The sequence below is a fragment of the Pseudophryne corroboree genome, chromosome 1 (assembly GCF_028390025.1).
Source record: "Pseudophryne corroboree isolate aPseCor3 chromosome 1, aPseCor3.hap2, whole genome shotgun sequence".
Taxonomy (NCBI): Eukaryota; Metazoa; Chordata; class Amphibia; order Anura; family Myobatrachidae; genus Pseudophryne; species Pseudophryne corroboree.
In genome coordinates, this window is record NC_086444.1 from 1,128,248,195 (window position 1) to 1,128,268,090 (window position 19,896).

The window sequence follows — 19,896 nt, forward strand, 5'->3', positions numbered from 1 at the left end:
TATGTCACTATGGAAGTGAGCAGGATGCAGGAGGGTGCACTATTCCCCTTTTCCTCATAAGTCACTATTGAAGTGAGCAGCATGTGGGAGGGTGCACTGTTCCCCTTTCCACATATCTCACTATGGAAGTGAGCAGAATACGGGAGGGTGCACTGTTCCCCTTTCCTCATTTGTCACTATGGAAGTGAGCAGGATGCAGGAGGAAGCACTGTTCCCCTTTCCTCATAGGTCACTTTTGAAGTGAGTAGCATGTGGGAGGGTGCACTGTTCCCCTTTCCACATATCTCACTATGGAAGTGAGCAGGACGTGGGAGGGTGCAATGTTCCCCTTTCCTCATGTGTCCCTATGGAAGTGAGCAGGATGCTGGAAGGTGCACTGTTCCCCTTTCCTCATATCTCACTATGGAAGTGAGCAGGACGTGGGAGGGTGCACTGTTTCCCTTTCCTCATGTGTCCCTATGGAAGTGAGCAGGATGCTGGAAGGTGCACTGTTCCCCTTTCCACATATCTCACTATGGAAGTGAGCAGGACGTGGGAGGGTGCACTGTTTCCCTTTCCTCACATGTCCCTATGGAAGTGAGCAGGATGCGGGACGGTGCACTGTTTCCCTTTCCTCATATGTCCCTATGGAAGTGAGCAGGATGCGGGAGGGTGCACTGTTCCCCTTTCTCATAAGTCACTACGGAAGTGAGCAGAATGCGGGAGGGTGCACTGTTCCCCTTTCCTCATATGTCACTATGGAAGTGAGCAGGATGCGAGAAGGAGGTGTACTATTCCCCTTTCCTTAGATGTGACTATTGAAGTGACTAGCATGCAGGAGGGTGCAATGTTCCCCTTTCCTCATATGTCACTACAGAAGTGAGCAGGACGCGGGAGGGTGCACTGTTCCCCTTTCCTCATATGTCACTATGGAAGTGAGCAGGACGTGGGAGGGTGCACTGTTCCCTTTTCCTCATATGTCACTATGGAAGTGAGCAGAATGCGGGAGGATGCACTGTTCCCCTTTCCCCATATGTCACTATGGAAGTGAGCAGGACACGGGAGGGTGCACTATTCCCCTTTCCTCATAAGTCACTATGGAAGTGAGCAGGAGACGGGAGGGGTGCACTATTCCCCTTTCCTCATATGTCACTACAGAAGTGAGCAGGACGCGGGAGGATGCACTATTCCCCTTTCCTCATATGTCACTATGGAAGTGAGCAGAATGCGGGAGGATGCACTGTTCCCCTTTCCCCATATGTCACTATGGAAGTGAGCAGGATGCGTGAGGGTGCACTGTTCCCCTTTCCTCATATGTCACTATGGAAGTGAGCCAGGATACGGGAGGCTGCACTGTTCTCCATCTCTAAGGGGAAGGTTAATGATAAGTGGATGTTAGAATGCATGAGCCAATCATTACGGATTTGATAAATGACAGGAGCTGATTGGCTGGTGCGTTATCTCCTTCTGCTTATCACTGCTTTATCACTTCTCCAGGCTTAATACATCTGCCCCCATGTACTATAGGTTTCAAAGACCATTTGAATCTTTACCAAAGTAGCTCAGACAACACTAATACAAACATATGGCATACAACTTCAGTGTACAAGAGGCTAGATTGTTTTGACTTCAGCATTTTGCAGCCTCCAAATAATGTTGCCCATAGCAGGCATGGGGACCAATACAAATCTAGGAATCCATTGCATGGTTTCAGATTTCAGTAACTCCCCTACAACTACTGTAGGCATCATTTGCCATTCCTGTGTATGCTAATGACGGAGATGGGGATCCCAGCTGACAGCTAGCACTTCCCAGAATGTCATACACTGGTGGTTGTCTATTCTTCGCCAAAAGTGCATGTCGGTTTGGAATAATAATATGCCTAAAAATACCATACAATACCCAGTTAAAATGTGTCTCCAGATGCCGCAATGTTAGGGTGAATATGTTTCTTTGTATGTATGAATGAATGAATGTAGGGTGTAATTCAGAAATGTATGCAAGCCATTTGTTTTGTAGTTGAGCGGTTATCCGTTCACTGCGCACCCGCCTAAGTTGCACTGCGCATGTATCAAGGTGGTCTTGTGGCGGTGATCATAGAGGTTTATTAGCAAAGTGACTGACAGTCAGAGACCCTTTTGGGGGCAGCAAAAATGCAGGCGTATCGCAACCGTTTTTAGGGTGTGACTCAGCATGAGACTGCGATCCCCAGTGAAGCCGCAATGGCGCCTTACTTCCAGCCATAGGGTTACCCAGAACTTCTATAACCATCTGATCACTGCAGGCGCTGGGACTCGCAAAACCCAGGCGGCTGTGGCATCTGCATATTGGCCCTCATTCCGAGTTGTTCGCTCGGTATTTTTCATCGCATCGCAGTGAAAATCCGCTTAGTACGCATGCGCAATGTTCGCACTGCGACTGCGCCAAGTAACTTTAATATGAAGAAAGTATTTTTACTCACGGCTTTTTCTTCGCTCCGGCGATCGTAATGTGATTGACAGGAAATGGGTGTTACTGGGCGGAAACACGGCGTTTCAGGGGCGTGTGGCTGAAAACGCTACCGTTTCCGGAAAAAACGCAGGAGTGGCCGGAGAAACGGTGGGAGTGCCTGGGCGAACGCTGGGTGTGTTTGTGACGTCAACCAGGAACGACAAGCACTGAAATGATCGCACAGGCAGAGTAAGTCTGGAGCTACTCTGAAACTGCTAAGTAGTTAGTAATCGCAATATTGCGAATACATCGGTCGCAATTTTAAGAAGCTAAGATTCACTCCCAGTAGGCGGCGGCTTAGCGTGTGTAACTCTGCTAAATTCGCCTTGCGACCGATCAACTCGGAATGAGGGCCATTGTCATAGTCACTATGCACACATTCAGTGCTGCAAATGTATCTGCATACATTCCTGAACCAGGCCCATAATCCTGCTGCTTTACATTGAGTCCAACCAGACTTCAACAACCAACAGACCTGTTGGATTATGACTGGATTTTAAAGGATGCCTCTCCCGAGTAACTTGAGACTCTACTCGACCAATACCAGGGACAGATTGGCCGCCGGACAGTGAGTGAGTTCCCACTGGGCCGTTACCATTCCACAATTCCACCCGCTGCCATGCCGCCTTAGCCTGCCTGCTGGGTAACCATCCCACCCCTCTAACATCTCCAGGGACATACACTCTCCATGCTACCCCACCCGACCCCTAGATACAGTACACCCCCCCAACTCAGGGATATACTTTCCACCAAACCCCTTCCCCCGGACCCATGGACATACACTGCATGCCCTAGTTGACAAGCCCCCCCCCCCCATATCCACAGGGCAATAGACACCCCACTCTACTTCCTGGTCCCCTAGACACAGTGCCCTCCAACCCAGGACATACACTATACACCCTACTACCACCATCTCTCTCCCTCCCTGGCCCCAGGGACATACATTGTACCTTCCAAGTGGAATGGGCCTTTACCGAATTTGGTAACGGCAATCCAGCCTCAGAATGAGCCTGCTGAATCGTGTTACAGATCCAGCGAGCAATAGTCTGCTTAGAAGCAGGAGCGCCAAGCTTGTTGGCTGCATACAGGACAAACAGAGCTTCTGTTTTCCTAATTCGAGCCGCCCTGGCTACGTAAATTTTCAAGGCCCTAACTACATCAAGGGATTTGGAATCCTCCAAATCTCCCGTAGCCACAGGCACCACAATAGGTTGGTTCATATGAAACGATGACACCACCTTAGGCAAAAATTGAGGACGAGTCCTCAACTCTGCTCTATCCACATGGAAAATGAGATAGGGGCTCTTATGAGAGAAGGCCGCCAATTCGGACACCCGCCTTGCAGATGCCAAGGCCAACAACATGACCACCTTCCAAGTGATAAATTTTAACTCAACCGTTTGAAGAGGCTCAAACCAGTGAGATTTTAGGAACTGTAACACCACGTTAAGGTCCCATGGTGCCACTGGGGGCACAAAAGGAGGCTCGATGTGCAGCACTCCCTTTACAAAAGTCTGGACTTCTGGGAGAGAAGCCAATTCTTTTTGGAAGAATACAGAAAGGGACGAAATCTGTACCTTAATGGAGCCTAACTTTAGGCCCATATCCACTCCAGTCTGTAGAAAGTGGAGAAACCGGCCCAAGTGGAAGTCCTCCGTAGGAGCATTCTTGGCTTCACACCAAGAAACATACTTCCTCCAGATATGTTGATAATGTTTCGCCGTCACCTCCTTCCTAGCCTTTATCAGAGTAGGGATGACTTCTTCCGGAATACCCTTCCCAGCAAGGATTTGGTGTTCAACCGCCATGCCGTCAAACGTAACCGCGGTAAGTCTTGGAACACACAGGGCCCCTGCTGTAACAGGTCCTCCCGGAGAGAAAGAGGCCATGGATCTTCTGTGAGCATATCCTGAAGATCTGAATACCAGGCCCTTCGAGGCCAATCTGGAACAATGAGTATTGTCTGCACTCTTTTTCGTCTTATGATTCTCAGTATCTTTGAGATGAGAGGAAGAGGAGGGAACATATAGACCGACTGAAACACCCATGGTGTCACGAGAGCGTCCACCGCTACTGCCTGAGGGTCTCTGGACCTGGCACAATACCTCCGAAGCTTCTTGTTGAGGCGTGACGCCCTCATGTCTATTTCAGGAAGTCCCCAAAGACTTGTTATCTCTGCAAAAACTTCTTGATGAAGTCCCCACTCTCCTGGATGGAGATCGTGTCTGCTGAGGAAGTCTGCTTCCCAGTTGTCCACTCCCCGAATGAATACCGCTGACAGAGCGCTTACGTGATTTTCTGCCCAGCGCAGAATCCTGGTGGCTTCCGCCATTGCCACTCTGCTCCTTGTCCCGCCTTGGCGGTTTACATGAGCCACGGCTGTGACGTTGTCTGATTGAATCAGAACCGTTAGGTCGCGAAGAATATTCTCCGCTTGTCGTAGGCCGTTGTATATTGCCCTCAATTCCAGTATGTTGATGTGTAGACAAGCCTCCTGGCTTGACCACAGTCCCTGAAAATTCCTTCCTTGTGTGACTGCTCCCCATCCTCGGAGGCTCGCGTCCATGGTCACCAGAACCCAGTCCTGAATGCCGAACCTGCGACCCTCTAGAGGGTGAGCACTCTGGAGCCACCACAGGAGAGATACCCTGGCCCTGGGGGACAGAGTTATTTACTGATGTATGTGAAGGTGGGACCCGGACCACTTGTCCAGAAGGTCCCACTGAAACGTCCTCGCATGAAACCTGCCGAAGGGGATGGCCTCGTAGGTCGCCACCATTTTCCCCAGTACTCGAGTGCACTGATGGACTGACACTCTTTTCGGTTTCAACAGGTCTCTGACCATGTTCTGGAGTTCCTGGGCTTTTTCCCTCGGGAGAAAAACCCTCTTTCGTTCTGTGTCCAGAATCATGCTAAGAAAGACAGCCGAGTCGTTGGAACCAACTGCGACTTTGGTAGATTTAGAATCCATCCATGTTGCTTTAGCACTCCCAGGGAGAGCGACACGCTTTTCTGCAACTGTTCCTTTGATCTCGCTTTTATCAGGAGATCGTCCAAGTACGGGATAATTGTGACTCCTCGCCTGCGTAGGAGCACCATCATTTCCGCCATTACCTTGGTGAACACCCTCGGGGCCGTGGAAAGCCCAAACGGCAACGTCTGAAACTGGTACTGACAGTCCTGTACAGCGAATCGCAGGTATGCCTGATGGGGAGGATATATGGGGACGTGAAGGTATGCATCCTTTATGTCCAATGACACCATAAAATCCCCCCCTCCCAGGCTGGAGATGACTGCCCTGAGCGATTCCATCTTGAACTTGAACCTCTTTAAGGACAGGTTCAGGGATTTTAGATTTAGAATGGGTCTGACCGAGCCATCCGGTTTCGGGACCACAAATAGGGTTGAATAGTACCCTTTCCCCTGTTGTGTTAGGGGAACCTTGATAATCACTTGCTGTTGACACAGCTTTTGAATTGCAGCTAAAATTATCTCCCTCTCTGAGGAAGAAGCTGGTAAAGCCGATTTGAAGAATCGACGAGGAGGCACGTCTTCGAATTCCAGCTTGTAGCCTTGGGATACAATTTCCATCGCCCAAGGATCCACGTCCGACTGAACCCAGACGTGGCTGAAGAGTTGAAGACGTGCTCCCACCGGGGCGGCCTCCCTCAGTGGAGACCCAGCGTCATGCGGTGGATTTAGTAGAAGCCGGGGAGGACTTCTGTTCCTGGGAACTGGCCATAGCAGGCATTCTTTTCCCTCTACCCTTACCTCTGGTGAGGAAGGAAGAGCCCCGACCTCTTCTGGACTTATGCGACCGAAAGGACTGCATCTGATACTGTGGAGTCTTCTTTTGCTGTGGGGGAACATAAGGCAAAAAGGTAGATTTACCCGCGGTAGCTGTGGAAACTAGGTCCGCGAGACCTTCCCCAAATAAAACCTCACCCTTGTAAGATAAAACTTCCATATGCCTCTTTGAGTCGGCATCATCCGTCCATTGGCGGGTCCACAGTGCTCGCCTAGCCGCGACCGCCATCGCGTTGGCCCTTGAACCTAGTAGTCCGACGTCTCTCTGAGCGTCCCTCATATATAAGACTGCGTCCTTGATGTGACCTAAGGTCAACAAAATGGTATCCCTATCTAGGGTATCAAAATCAGCTGACAAGGTATCTGTCCAAGCCGCTCCCGCGCTACAGACCCAAGCCGATGCTATAGCCGGTCTGAGTAAAGCACCAGTATGTGTATAAATTGATTAAAAAGTCGTTTCCTGTCTGTGATCAGCAGGATCTTTGAGAGCTGCCGTGTCTGGGGACGGTAGCGCCACCTTTTTGGATAAGCGCATCAAAGCTTTGTCCACCCTGGGCGAGGTTTCCCACCGTACCCTGTCCTGTGCCGGGAAAGGATACGCCATAAGAATTCTTTTGGGAAACTGCAGTTTTTTGTCTGGAGTTTCCCAAGCTTTTTCAAATAACGCGTTCAGCTCATGAGATGGGGGAAAGGTTACCTCAGGTTTCTTTTCCTTATACATGCGTACCCTCGTGTCAGGAACAGAGGGGTCATCTGTGATATGCAAAACATCTTTTATTGCAATAATCATATAATGAATACTTTTGGCCACCCTTGGGTGTAACCTCGCATCATCGTAGTCGACACTGGAGTCAGAATCCGTGTCGGTATCAGTGTCTGCTATTTGGGATAGGGGACGTTTTTGAGACCCTGAAGGGCCCTGTGACACCGTCAAAGCCATTGATTGACTCCCCGTATTATCCCTGGACTCTGCTTTGTCCAATCTCTTATGTAACAAGGTCACATTTGCATTTAAAACATTCCACATGTCCAACCAATCAGGTGTCGGCGTTGCCGACGGAGACACCACAATCCTCTGCTCCACCTCCTCTCTAGAAGAGCCTTCCGCCTCAGACAGGCCGACCCCCCCCCCCCTTCCCTTACACACAGGGATTGTATATATTTATGGAGACAGTTCCCCCAATAAGGCCCTTTGGAGAGACAGAGAGAGAGTATGCCCGCACACACCCAGCGCCAATAACACTGGAAACTAAATTCCCAGATAAACAGCGGTTTTATATAATCAGATCGATAAATCTATACACTCACTGCGCCTTACAAGTGCCCCCCCCCCCTCCCTCTTTTTTGCCCTCTGTCACTGGTCAGCAGGGGAGAGTCCGGGGAGCCAGCTTCTGCAGTGTGCTGTGGAGAAAATGGCGCTGGTTAGTGCTGTGAGATCAAGCTCCGCCCCCTCAGCGGCAGGCTTCGGTCCCGCTCAAATTTATTTATACTGGCGGGGGATTATAAAATATATTGCCTCCGCAGCCTATATATTCATATGAGCCAGGCCTAGAGGTTCATTGCTGCCCAGGGCGCCCCCCCTGCGCCCCGCACCCATCAATGCCGTGCAGAGTGTGTAGTGTGTGGGAGCAATGGCGCGCAGCGTTACCGCCGCGCGTTACCTCATAGAAGATCTGAAGTCTTCTGCCGCCTTTGAAGTCTTCTTTCTTCGTATACTCACCTGGCTTCTATCTTCCGGCCCTGCGAGGAGGACGGCGGCGCGGCTCCGGGATGAATGGCGAGGGTGAGACCTGCGTTCCGACTCCCTATGGAGCTAATGGTGTCCAGTAGCCTAAGAAGCAGAGCCTATCATTTAAGTAGGTCTGCTTCTCTCTCCTCAGTCCCACGATGCAGGGAGCCTGTTGCCAGCAGTGCTCCCTTAAAATAAAAAAACCTAACAAAATTCTTTTTCAGAGAAACTTAGGAGAGCTCTCCTGTAATGCACCCAGTCTCCTCTGGGCACAGGATCTAACTGAGGTCTGGAGGAGGGGCATAGAGGGAGGAGCCAGTGCACACCCATTCTAAAGTTCTTTATAGTACCCATGTCTCCTGAGGAGCCCGTCTATACCCCATGGTCCTTACGGAGTCCCCAGCATCCTCTAGGACGTAAGAGAAACATACACTTCCTGCCCTACCCTACTTCCCGGTCCCAATTATATAATTTCCCCACCCTACCCCCTGGCTCCTGAGACATACAGTACACACCCCGGCCTGTGGACATACACTAACCACACTGCCACCCTGCCCCTAGAACATACACTACCCACCCTAACCCACCCCAAGGGCCATACACTACCTGTCCCCCATCCCAAGGGACATAAATCACCTGCCTTGCCCCCCAGCCCCTTGATGTGGCTCGGAAGACAGTTGTCCTGCAGCACCTATATTGGTACAGTTGCCCGTCTGGGCACCTCAGTGATCACAATAAACTACAGCTTCCAACGACTCTTTTGCTGGGAGCTAAACAGACGAATACACATCGCTCTCAGGGACAGAGCCAAGCATGTCAGCCAGTACTGCAGAAAGGTCAGTGAACTGTGAGGGACTAGAGCAATTATGTATGTTTTATTTGTTTTTTTACCTATGGGGGCCAATGTGTTTTATTTCCTGCTGGAGCCAATGTATTTAGTTTGTATTCTGTGGGGGTCAATGTGTTTTATTTTTCACCTGTGGGGCCAGTGTGTTTTATTTTGCTTCTGTGTGGGCTAATATGTCTTATTTTTAACCATGGGAGCCAGGGTGTTTTATTTTATCCTGTAGAGGGGGCACTGTGTTTGTTTGTTTTTTGTGACGGACAATTTTTTTTTTAGTTATTTCCTGTGAAGACCATAGTGGTATATTTTTTCCTGTCAGAGGCCATTGTGTTTTATTTTCTTCCTATTGAGGCCAATGTATTAGATTGTTCTCCTATTGAGGACAGTGTGTATTTTTTTCTATGAGGGCCAATGTGTTTTATTTTTTTCTTGTGCTATGTTTTTCATCTGTGTTTGTGTCTGAATTGCACCGCACATGTGTTCCCATTGCTGTTCGTACAGAGGTGCAGCACAGATACACCAAGTGTATTAGAAATGTATTGGGAAGTCACCAGGGTTTGGCTAATCAGATACAGATGACAGTGGTTACATATAGAGATGCTGAATTGCTGACACTGGAGGCCATACTCAGACAGATGATCAGCATCTAGCATAGGGCTAGTGAAAGTTTCAATTGTGCCACCAATGGTCTAAAGAACACAGCATGATTGCAGCATCTGTAGACATTGAAAGTGGACGGATGTACACCAGGGAAGGGCATTGTAGCACTTAAAGTTGTGTACGCAACTTCAGCAAAAAATGCAAGGAAGATGTATGAAGCAGTGATAAGAGCAGAGGCAGAACTCTGGGAGGCAACGGAGTCAGCTGCCGCCGGGCTCCTGCTATAAAGGGGGCACCTCGCCTCCGTTGTCTCCAGTTACATGATGGCAGCAATGAGTCAAACTGACTCATTCCTATACAGTAAGCCCACCATCCGCAGACTGTGATGCGGTCTCTCCAGCACTCACCTTCAGAAAGGCGTGGCACTTGTGCGCGACTGCAGTGGTTGTGAAAGTTGGGAGAGGAACTTCTGCTGCTGGGGGAGGGACGGGGGGACAGACGTGTGAGGCGCTGTTATGATAAGAACAGCCGGTACAGCTACAGCGCTCACCTCGGATTCCCTATTGTGGCTGGCGCTCTGCGGGGAGAGCAGAGCCTTCTTTCACTAGTGCAGAGGAGGAGGAGTAGAAGGGGCACCAGGAGAAGATTAGGAACGAGGTGTCTGTGTTCTGTACGTGCCTATATAAAAATGTACGCTCCCTTTCTCCCTCTCTGAGTGCACAGCCATATTCTATTAAATATAATTTGTGATATACTGTGATATATATATATATATATATATATATATATATATGTACACAGTATATGTTATATATATATATATATATCTAAAAAATTCTCATGGGAGCTCAACCACTTCAGATTTCACATACAAATGTGTTTATTTTAAAATAATTCTTTAAACAGTAAAAACTGTACTCATATAAAAGTTTCAATAAAACATACACATGACTTTACATTACAAATGGACAGTATAGACAAATATTTATCTTGATAATTTTTGGTAATATCCACATCTATTTCTCAATGAAGCGTTCAGATGTATGTTCAAATCACAAATGCGTGAGTGCCCAACTTCATCAGGGGACGCAATCAATGAGATCAAAGTTTGTAAGATATCACCTCCAACTTTTGCCGTGGGTGTATATAAAAATTCTCACAGATAAAGGATATTCCAATATTGGTGTCTATCATAAAAAAGTTCATCAATGTATAAACAGAAGAAAAATTGCTGTGACAGTAACCTTTTTAGTTGAAAATAGACCAATCCTATTTAAAATAAGAATATTATGATAGACTCAAATGAGTCAATACCCTTAGTATTCTCTCAGGATTCTCATTCACAGCTCAAGTATATATATATATGTGAATCATCCTGTCCTCCACTCTGACCTCCATTGCCACCGCCTGCCCCCCCCCCCCCTCCATTGGCTAAGATGGTGTCTATGGGTTTCTCCCGCGTTTCAAATAGATCCCTCCCAGTGGCACGTGTCTGCCCACGCATGCACAGATAGTACTCCAGGAATTCCTATCATAGCAAAGAACAGCTCTTACCGCAAGAGCTGTCCTTTGGAATTTTCTTCAAGCATACACCGTTATGCCTGCGAAGAATGGTGGGATATATATATATTCGTCAAGATAAATATTGGTGCCCCTCCACCTCTATATATATATATATATATATATATATATATTGTAACACTGTAGGGGTGCAAGGTGCCTTTTCCTGGGGAATATGGCCGCACGCAGCAGCTGAGGAACAACACAAGTCCAGTTTCTGGTACAACTGACCCCGGCCAGTTTTATTGAAACAGAAAATAAAACAAACCCCAAAATAAAAATACCTTGCCTGTCCGGCACTAACTAAACATAAGATGTTCCTAACTGTCACTAAACAAAACACAGAGTTCTTCAGTACATACTGAATAGCTTACTGGCATCAGAAAGCGTGTCTCTCACACACAGATCCTGCAGCCTTCCCAGGCAGTCTGCCCATACTAATCAGGTTAGAAGCACTATATCACTCTTACACAGCTGAAACCGTGATTAGCCCTCTGTGAGGCCAAAGACCCGAACTGGGCCCAATGTCTAGAACTCGCCTTATCTCTCTCTCAGAGCCTTTACCCAGCTTTTACAGCAAACTGAAAAGGTTCAGACAAAACAAAAAGCATTTTTCCTAGAAGTTAACATTTTCTAAAACATGTAAGACAAGAACCTGGGACAAATATACCTGCCCTCAAACACTATTCCAGTGTTCTTGTCACATATCCCCCTCCCCTGTTTCGACCTAGGGGCCGGAACACTTGTAGCCCCCAAACAGAAGATGCGAGACAATGCATCTGCGTTGGCCAATTGTGTTCCCGGTCTATGTTCGACAGTAAACTTAAAGTCCTGCAACGCTAGAAACCATCTAGTTACACGAGCATTCTTGCCTCTATTTACATACATCCATTTTAAAGGGGCATGGTCTGTCACTAGTCTGAATTGTCTACCCAAGAGGTAATATCTCAAGGTATCTAGTGCCCACTTAATGGCCAAAGCCTCCTTTTCCACAATGGCATACCTTTTTTCATGCTCATTGAGTTTCCTACTCAAATAAATGATAGGGTGTTCGTCCCCATCTCTGGTTTGGGACAGCACAGCACCTATCCCTACCTCTGAGGCATCTGTCTGTACCACAAATTCTTTTGAAAAATCTGGTGTTATCAACACCGGTTGTGAACACAAAGCCACTTTTAACGCTTGGAACGCCTTTTCTGCATCAGGGTTCCATTTCACCACATTTGACTGCTTCCCTTTGGTAAGGTCTGACAACGGCACCGCTGTGGTCGCAAAATTAGGAATAAACCGTCTATAGTACCCAGTAATTCCCAAAAAAGCCCTTACCTGTTTTTTATTCACTGGACGAGGCCAGTTTTGAATAGCATCAACTTTATTCAATTGGGGCCTAATCAGACCTCTGCCTATGGTGAAGCCCAAGTATTTGACCTCCTCCATTGCGAGGCAGCACTTCTTTGGGTTAGCAGTTAACCCTGCCTCTCTGATTGAGTCCAGTACTGCTTGTACTTTAACCAAATGTGACCCCCAGTCTGTACTGTGAATTACCACATCATCCAAATAGGCAGCTGCATATTTTCTATGGGGCCTCAAAATTTTATCCATCGCCCGTTGAAAGGTTGCTGGAGCCCCATGCAACCCAAAGGGTAACATCTTATACTGGTACAGCCCCTCCGGAACCGAAAAGGCTGTTTTTTCTTTGGCGCTATCAGATAAAGGTATTTGCCAGTAACCTTTGGTCAGGTCCAATGTGGTGAGAAACCTGGCTGTTCCCAGCCTTTCTACAAGCTCATCCACACGGGGCATGGGGTATGCGTCAAACTTGGACACCTCATTTAACTTACGAAAGTCATTACAGAAGCGTATGCTACCGTCGGGCTTCGGGATGAGCACTATGGGACTGGACCACTCACTGTTAGACTCCTCTATGACTCCAAGTTCTAACATGGTTTTAACTTCCTTAGAAATAGCTTCTCGCTGAGCTTCAGGAATCCTATATGGCTTTAAATGAACCCTGACCCCTGGTTCTGTGACAATGTCATGTTTTATTATGGTCGTTCGGCCAGGCAGCTCTGAAAATACCTCCCTATTTTGGATGAGAAATTCTTTAACCTGATTGTTCTGATCAGCTGATAATGTCTCTGACACCTTCACTGCGGGAAGCAACCGGGGTGAAGACACCGAAGGGCAAGGCTCCGCTGACAGAGACAACCTATCTTTCCAGGGTTTGATTAAGTTAACATGGTAGATCTGTTCGGGTTTTCTCTTTCCCGGCTGGTATACTTTGTAATTAACCTCATTCACTTTTTCCCTAATCTCAAATGGACCCTGCCATTTAGCTAGGAATTTGCTTTCCACAGTGGGTACCAAAACAAGAACTCTATCTCCAGGAGCAAATTCCCGTATCTTGGCACTCCGGTTATAGACCCTCTGTTGAGCACTTTGGGCCTGTTCCATGTGCTCTCTGACAACAGGTACCACGGCTGCAATCCTATCCTGCATTTGTGTTACATGCTCAATAACGCTTCTATAAGGAGTGGGCTGTCCTTCCCACGTCTCTTTGGCAACATCCAACAGCCCTCTGGGGTGTCTACCATACAACAAATCAAATGGAGAAAACCCCGTAGAGGACTGAGGAACTTCTCTGATGGCCATTAACAAGTAGGGCAACAAACAATCCCAGTTTTTCCCATCTCTCTCAACAACCTTTTTTAACATACTTTTTAATGTTTTATTAAACCTTTCCACCAACCCGTCAGTTTGGGGATGGTAGATGGACGTCCTGAGGTGAGTGACCTTAAATAACTTGCACAATTCTTTCATGATCCTTGACATAAATGGAGTACCTTGGTCAGTCAAAATTTCTTTTGGTATTCCCACTCTACTAAATACCTGCACCAGCTCCCTAGCTATCGCCTTGGTTGTGATAGTGCGTAAAGGGACAGCCTCAGGATATCGAGTGGCATAGTCCATAATTACCAGGATATACTGATGGCCCCGAGCAGACTTTAACAAGGGCCCCACGAGATCCATGGCTATTCTGTCAAACGGGACCTCTATAATAGGCATGGGAACTAGTGGGCTCCTGAAATGGGGTCTAGGGGCATGATACTGGCATTCAGGACAGGAAGAACAATATTCAGACACTTCTTTATAAACCCCTGGCCAAAAGAACCTTTGTAAAACTCTTTCAGTGGTTTTTTCTGCCCCTAAATGTCCTGCGGTAATGTGACTATGAGCTAAATCTAGTACCGTTCTCCGATAAGGCTGGGGAACTACCAGCTGTTCCACCACATCCTCACCCCTTTTGACAATGTGGTACAAGAGCTCATTACAGATGGCCATGTGGGGATACGTAACCCTGTCACCTGGTACCACAGGTTCCCCATTAACAATCTTAACATTCTCTCTAGCCTTTATTAAGGTAGGATCCTTTAACTGTTCAGACGCAAACAGATCCTTCTTTACCTCCAGGTCAGGCACGCTTTCAGTTCTAACTACTATGTCTCTGTTCCCGGCAAGAGGGTCCTCACTGGACTCCCCATCTGTCACTTCCCCAGCCAAACTAGCAAAAGGCAAAGGGCCAGAAAGTTCCGAAGACCCACGTACATCCAAAAAATCACCGGTATTATCAACTGGCTTTTTACTTCTCACATCTGTTGATAACCGTGATTCCCACAGTTTCCAAAAATGAGGAAAATCCCTCCCTATTATGGCCTCATGCACCAAGGTAGGGACCAGTCCGACTTTAACCATTGCTGACCCACAACAAGTTTCTATATTCACCTCAGCAGTGGCATAATATTGGGTATCCCCATGTATGCAAGTTACCCCAATAGGTATTTGCTGGACCTTTAAGGGGTTCACTAACCCAGCTTTCACGAGGGTAACTAAACTTCCTGAATCTAGCAAGGCCTCTACCCGGTTACCTTCTAAGAACACATCACACATTTGTTTTTCCAGCTCAGGTGAAGGTACCACAGTACAGGCTAACCTAGCAAAGAAAGACATTCTGCGACATTCAAAGGCAGCATCACATTGCATGGGTTCTTGCGTGACTGGGCAATTGGCAATAACATGACCTGGCATACCACACCTAAAACATTTAACCACACGATTATCAACCCATTTGGGCAGCATAGACCGTTCTAGCCCCATTGGCCTGTTTCCAGGGCCAGTGTTTACAGTCTCTCCAGCCTTGCGTTCTCTTAACCGCCCAGCAACGTTTTCCCACGGAACAGTCTTACCAGTCTTTACTGAAGGGCGCTGTCGAGGATCTATGGGTTGCTGGGTGGTCATCAGTAGTTCCTCTGCTGCCATGTCCACTAATTGGTCAGCAGTACCCGGGTTTCCATGGCTCACCCACTTGCGCAGGACCAGGGGCAAAGATCTCAAGTAGCGGTCCATGACGACTCTTTCCACCATCTGGGGACCAGTTAATGTCTCTGGCTGCAGCCATTTTTTTGTTAGCTGAATAAGGTCGTGCATCTGGGAGCGCGGAGGCTTCTCCATGGCGTACAGCCAACGGTGCACCCGTTGTGCTCGTACTGACAGCGTGACTCCCAGGCGGGTCAGGATCTCAGTCTTTAGTTTATCATAGTCCCGAGCCTCAGCAGGGCTTAAATCAAAGTAAGCTTTTTGGGGCTCACCTGACAGGAAAGGTGCCAGCAGACTGGCCCACTGTGCTTTCGGCCAGTTCTCACGCTCGGCAGTCCTTTCAAACGTGGTCAGATAGGCCTCCACATCATCAGCCTCTGTCATTTTCTGCAGGAAGTGACTGGCTCGTATAGAACTAGAGCTGGTTGGAGCACTGACGGCCACATCTCCAACCCGAGCTGCAAGTCTCTGCACCACTTCTGCTAAGGCCTCTCTATCCTGACGCTGTAGTCTCCAATTTTCCTCCATTGCCACCTGCTGCTGTCGGTTGGCCTCCTGCTGAGCCGCTGTAGCTTGCAGCAAGGCTTTAAGCAGATCCTCCATGTCAACAGATTTTTCAGGCGGCTTTGCAGCTGCTTTCACCCAGGACATATATCAAACCCTCAGGGGTGAGTCTCAGTAACTTCACACTGGGCTGTATCTGCATAAACCACCGTTTTCTGCAGGCCTCACAAAGCTGCTGCTTTCACTTATGCGCAGAACGGCCTGCTCGCATTCTCCACCAAGTTGTAACACTGTAGGGGTGCAAGGTGCCTTTTCCTGGGGAATATGGCCGCACGCAGCAGCTGAGGAACAACACAAGTCCAGTTTCTGGTACAACTGACCCCGGCCAGTTTTATTGAAACAGAAAATAAAACAAACCCCAAAATAAAAATACCTTGCCTGTCCGGCACTAACTAAACATAAGATGTTCCTAACTGTCACTAAACAAAACACAGAGTTCTTCAGTACATACTGAATAGCTTACTGGCATCAGAAAGCGTGTCTCTCACACACAGATCCTGCAGCCTTCCCAGGCAGTCTGCCCATACTAATCAGGTTAGAAGCACTATATCACTCTTACACAGCTGAAACCGTGATTAGCCCTCTGTGAGGCCAAAGACCCGAACTGGGCCCAATGTCTAGAACTCGCCTTATCTCTCTCTCAGAGCCTTTACCCAGCTTTTACAGCAAACTGAAAAGGTTCAGACAAAACAAAAAGCATTTTTCCTAGAAGTTAACATTTTCTAAAACATGTAAGACAAGAACCTGGGACAAATATACCTGCCCTCAAACACTATCCCAGTGTTCTTGTCACAATATATATATATATATATACATATATACATATATATATATATATATATATTTCTATGATATATATATATATATATATATATATATATTTCTATGGAGCGCTCTTATTCTATAATCTGATATAATTAGATGACTGTTGGTGGATGTTATATAAAGAGAGGATGACCTTACACATTTATACACCCATATTAGAATCACATATATCTCTTTATTAAAAGATTTTGATTTAAAACTTATCATAAAACTTTTCCTTTTCTTTTACATTGGAGATACAATTGTATATTTCAACATTATTTGTATAAGGAAAAAAACAACAATATAATGAGCTTTTGTTTTTTTCCTTATACAAATAATGTTGAAATATACAATTGTATCTCCAATGTAAAAGAAAAGGAAAAGTTTTATGATAAGTTTTAAATCAAAATCTTTTAATAAAGAGATATATGTGATTCTAATATGGGTGTATAAATGTGTAAGGTCATCCTCTCTTTATATAACATCCACCAACAGTCATCTAATTATATCAGATTATAGAATAAGAGCGCTCCATAGAGATATTTCTTCTTTTATCTATTTTTGATCCTTACCGACAAAGGATTCTCTCTGTGTTGAAGCTTGCTTTCCCGTTTGGAAATATAATAGTATTTATGTTAGTAAACTCAGACACTAACTGACATAAAGTAATTAGACATTTCAGTAGTGTATAATAAGAGCGCACTAAGGGAACATACTAATATATATATATTTGTCTATATATAGGTGGGGGGCACCGATATTTATCTTGCCTCCGGCCGTCTGGGACAAACTTACGCCACTGGATAAGAGTGGAGAAGTGGACCAGTGTAGAAGTTGCCATTATCAACCAATAAGCTTTGAACAAACATTTATCAAGTACAGTCAATAAAATGATAGGTAGCAGCTGATTGGTTGCTAATTGCTATGGGCAATTTTTTCACTATTCTGCTTCTCCACACTTTTCACTGCTTCATACATCTCCTCCAATGGTTGCACAACTACCGGTATATTCCTCCATGAGTCCAGGTCACCGTATCAATTGTACTACATTTTATACAGAGAGTAACATGTCCTAGGAGGCCACTACCAAACATCAGGCTGAGATGGCACTATCCCTTAGGATCACTGAATGTGGCCAGGAGCAACCCATTGATAGGTCAGCAAGTATGGTTTTACTCCTCAAGCACGCAAACATAGATTTGGTAAATTTTTACCAGTAATACCCATCATCTGTGGTGTTGCCAACATTTAACTACAATAATAAAATCAGAATCTCAATTTATTTGTTTGAATTCCAAAGTGAATTACAGCTGATTTGTGTCATGCACATTGGGGGTCATTCTGACCCGATCGTACGCTGTAGTTTTGCGCAGCGTAGCTATCGGGTCAGAACTGCGCATGCGCCGGCGCATGGCTACCCGTTGCTGCGCTACGATGCTGTGCGATGCCTTTGCCGTTCTGCGGGCGGCACTGACATGCGGGGTGGACTAGCCCTGTGCTGGGCGTCCCCCCGCATGTCTGAGTTCATGATCGTAGCTGTGATAAATTTAGCACAGCTACGATCAACTCGGAATGACCCCCATAGACTGTTGTTCATAAGTAGTCTCCGTTGTTTATATTTTACATATTTTTAGAGTATTATACCTAAATTCATGTGACATTAAAGTGTCCAGACAATTTGGTTGGGAATTGTTGTTCAATGAAATAAACGTCCCTTGAAAATATTTGCAGAAAGTGATGGTTTACCTTTCAAGAGTTTTAAAGGACTGGATGATATCTTTGGCATGGAACCACAAAAAGTACACCTAAGATAAAGCAGAAGAAGTTTATATTATGTTCCTATTAGACAGCAAATGGAACACTACATGGGAATACAAGAGAAGCACATGCAATAAACATTGTAACTGATCACTGTGCCATAGGGCGTACATAAAAATGACTGCATCCGAAATAATGATTAATTCCCTAGAATACAAATTGTAAAAGAACTGTGGTCTTCACATCAACTCTTTTGGCTCAATCTATGAAAATATCCCATTATATCAGTTGATTAAGGATCTCTTACTTCAGACACCCACCTGAAGTGGGTGCGACATTTCTATGTTTGGCTTGCTCCCCTCCCTAAACCTCCCACAAATGCTCACTGCCTGGCGCTCACTCTGCACATAAATCCTCACTGCGTCCACTATAGCCGATCAATCGTTGCATGTGCGCAGTGCAGCTCAGACCTATGCGCAGTACAAAAAAAAATAGAATTTTAATACCTACCGGTAAATCCTTTTCTCCTAGTCCGTAGAGGATGCTGGGGACTCCAAAAGGACCATGGGGTATGGATGGGATCCGCAGGGGACATGGGCACACTTTAAAGCTTTGAATGGGTGTGGACTGGCTCCTCCCTCTATGCCACTCCTCCAGACCTTAGTTATAGGAACTGTGCCCAGGGAGACGGACATTTCGAGGAAAAGGATTTTTGTTAAACTAAGGGTGAGATACATACCAGCTCACACCACAACACACCGTACAACTGGATTACCAGGAATACCAGATAACAGTATGACCTAAAGACAGCAACAAGCTGAATATAACCGATACACAACCTTCGTGTAACCGCAACAACAACTAACAATAACAATACAACTGCAAGTAACAGTCCGCACTGGGATGGGCGCCCAGCATCCTCTACGGACTAGGAGAAAAGGATTTACCGGTAGGTATTAAAATCCTATTTTCTCTTACGTCCTAGAGGATGCTGGGGACTCCAAAAGGACCATGGGGTATATACCAAAGCTCCAGACCGGGCGGAAGAGTGCGGACGACTCTGCAGCACCGATTGACCAAACATGAGGTCCTCATCAGCCAGGGTATCAAACTTGTAGAACTTAGCAAAAGTGTTTGAACCCGACCACGTAGCTGCTCGGCAAAGTTGAAGTGCCGAGACCCCTCGGACAGCCGCCCAAGATGAGCTCTCCTTCCTGGTAAAATGGGCCTTCACTGACTTCGGCAACGGCAATCCAGACGTAGAATGAGCATGCTGAATCGTATTACAAATCCAGCGTGCAATAGTCTGCTTTGAAGCAGAATTTCCAATCTTGTTGGAAGCATACAGGACAAACAGAGCCTCTGTTTTCCTAACACGAGCCGT

At 46.6% G+C, this 19,896-nt stretch overlaps 1 protein-coding gene across 1 annotated transcript in view; it reads right to left on the reverse strand.

Annotated features, from left to right (window-relative positions):
• Positions 1 to 19,896, reverse strand: part of OTOP1 (otopetrin 1) — a 112,767-nt gene that overhangs the window by 64,339 nt on the left and 28,532 nt on the right. Inside the window, exon 4 of the mRNA XM_063923195.1 lies at positions 18,501 to 18,559. Within this exon, the coding sequence (XP_063779265.1) occupies positions 18,501 to 18,559 (59 nt within the window). The remainder of the gene's footprint in view (positions 1 to 18,500; positions 18,560 to 19,896) is intronic.